The sequence below is a fragment of the Bos javanicus genome, chromosome 2 (assembly GCF_032452875.1).
Source record: "Bos javanicus breed banteng chromosome 2, ARS-OSU_banteng_1.0, whole genome shotgun sequence".
Taxonomy (NCBI): domain Eukaryota; kingdom Metazoa; phylum Chordata; class Mammalia; order Artiodactyla; family Bovidae; genus Bos; species Bos javanicus.
In genome coordinates, this window is record NC_083869.1 from 47,925,038 (window position 1) to 47,927,273 (window position 2,236).

At 43.9% G+C, this 2,236-nt stretch overlaps 1 protein-coding gene across 1 annotated transcript; it reads left to right on the forward strand.

Annotated features, from left to right (window-relative positions):
• The first annotated feature begins 617 nt into the window (after nt 1-617).
• On the forward strand, nt 618-1,822 carry LOC133260286 (prothymosin alpha-like). The gene has a single exon (XM_061438500.1). The coding sequence runs from the start codon at nt 812-814 to the stop codon at nt 1,142-1,144; it is 333 nt and encodes a 110-aa protein (XP_061294484.1). The 5' UTR covers nt 618-811; the 3' UTR covers nt 1,145-1,822.
• Nucleotides 1,823-2,236: the final 414 nt, after the last annotated feature.

Consider the following 2,236-nt stretch of genomic DNA (forward strand, 5'->3'; position numbering starts at 1 on the left):
GAGAGTTCCAGAAAAACATCTATTTCTGTTTTATTGACTATGCCAAAGCCTTTGACTGTGTGGATCACAATAAACTGTGGAAAATTTTGAAAGAGATGGGAATACCAGACCACCTGACCTGCCTCTTGAGAAACCTGTATGCAGGTCAGGAAGCAACAGTTAGAACTGGACATGGAACAACAGACTGGCTCCAAATAGGAAAAGGAGTACATCAAGGCTGTATACTGTCACTCTGCTTATTTAACTTATATGTAGAGTATATCATGAGAAACGCTGGGCTGGACGAAGCACAAGCTGGAATCAAGACTGCCGGGAGAAATACCAATAACCTCAGATATGCAGATGTCACCACCCTTATGGCAGAAAGTGAAGAGGAACTAAAAAGCCTCTTGATGAAAGTGAAAGAGGAGACTGAAAAAGTTGGCTTAAAGCTCAACATTCAGAAAACTAAGATCATGGCATCTGGTCCCATCACTTCATGGGAAATAGATGGGTAAACAGTGTCAAACTTTATTTTTTTGGGCTCAAAAATCACTGCAGATGGTGATTGCAGCCATGAAACTAAAAGATGCTTACTCCTTGGAAGGAAAGTTATGACCAAGCTAGACAGCATATTAAAAAGCAGAGCCCCACTGGCTGCTCTGAAAAGCCATCTTTGCATTGTTCCCGTCTCCGGCTGCCCTGATCGCAGCAGCCACCTCCGCTGCGCGCCATCTCCGCCGCCGCGGGCTCCGGCAGCTTTACCGCCAGAGTCCTCGAACTCCAGCTTTTCTTCTCAGTCCGTTGCATCGGATCACCGGAGTGCCCCATCATGTCAGACGCGGCCGTGGACACCAGCTCCGAGATCACCACCAAGGACTTAAAGGAGAAGAAGGAAGTTGTGGAGGAGGCGCAGAATGGGAGAGAGGCACCTGCAAATGGGCATGCTAATGAGGAAAATGGGGAGCAGGAGGCAGACAACGAGGTAGACGAAGAAGAGGAGGAAGGTGGGGAGGAAGAGGAGGAGGAGGAGGAAGGTGACGGTGAGGAAGAGGACGGAGATGAAGATGGGGAGGCCGAGGCAGCTACGGGCAAACGGGCAGCTGAAGATGACGAGGATGACGATGTGGATACCAAGAAGCAGAAGACTGATGAAGATGACTAGACAGCAAAAAAGGAAAAGTTAAACTTAAAAAAAAAAGGCCGCCGTGACCTATTCACCCTCCACTTCCCGTCTCAGAATCTATAAACGTGGTCACCTTCGAGTAGAGAGTCCCGCCCGCCCGCCCAGGGCAGCGCCACCCACAGACGACAGCGCTCTCCACCACCCAACCAAAACCACAACGTGAATTTGCAACAGGGGAGGAAAAAAGAACCAAAACTTCTAAGGCCCTGCTTTTTTTCTTAAAGTACTTTAAAAAGGAAAATTTGTTTGTATTTTTTATTTACATTTTATATTTTTGTACATATTGTTAGGGGTCAGCCATTTTTAATGATCTCGGATGACCAAACCAGCCTTCGGAGCGTTCTCTGTCCTACTCTGACTTTACTTGTGGTGTGACCATGTTCATTATAATCTCAAAGGAGAAAAAAAACCTTGTAAAAAAAGCAAAAACAACAACAACAAAAAACAATCTTATTCCGAGCATTCCAGTAACATTTTTTGTGTATGTACTTAGCTGTACTATAAGTAGTTGGTTTGTATGAGATGGTTAAAAAGGCCAAAGATAAAAGGTTTCTTTTTTTTCCTTTTTTTGTCTATGAAGTTGCTGTTTATTTTTTTGGCCTGTTTGATGTATGTGTGAAACAATGTTGTCCAACAATAAACCGGAATTTTATTTTGCTGAGTTGTTCTAAAAAAAAATAAATAAAATAAATAAATAAATAAATAAAAATAAAAATAAAAAGCAGAGACATTACTTTGCCAACAAAGGTCTGTCTAGTCAAGGCTATGGTTTTTCCTGTGGTCATGTATGGATGTGAGAGTTGGACTGTGAAGAAGGCTGAGAGCCGAAGAATTGATGCTTTTGAACTGTGGTGTTGGAGAAGACTCTTGAGAGTCCTGTGGACTGCAAGGAGATCCAACCAGTCCATCCTAAAGGAGATCAGTCCTGGGTGTTCACTGGAAGGACTGATGTTGAAGCTGAAAGTCCAATATTTGGCCACCTGATGTGAAGAGCTAACTCATTTGAAAAGACTCTGATGCTGGGAAAGATTGAGGACAGGAGGAGAAGGGGACAACAGAGGATAAGATGGT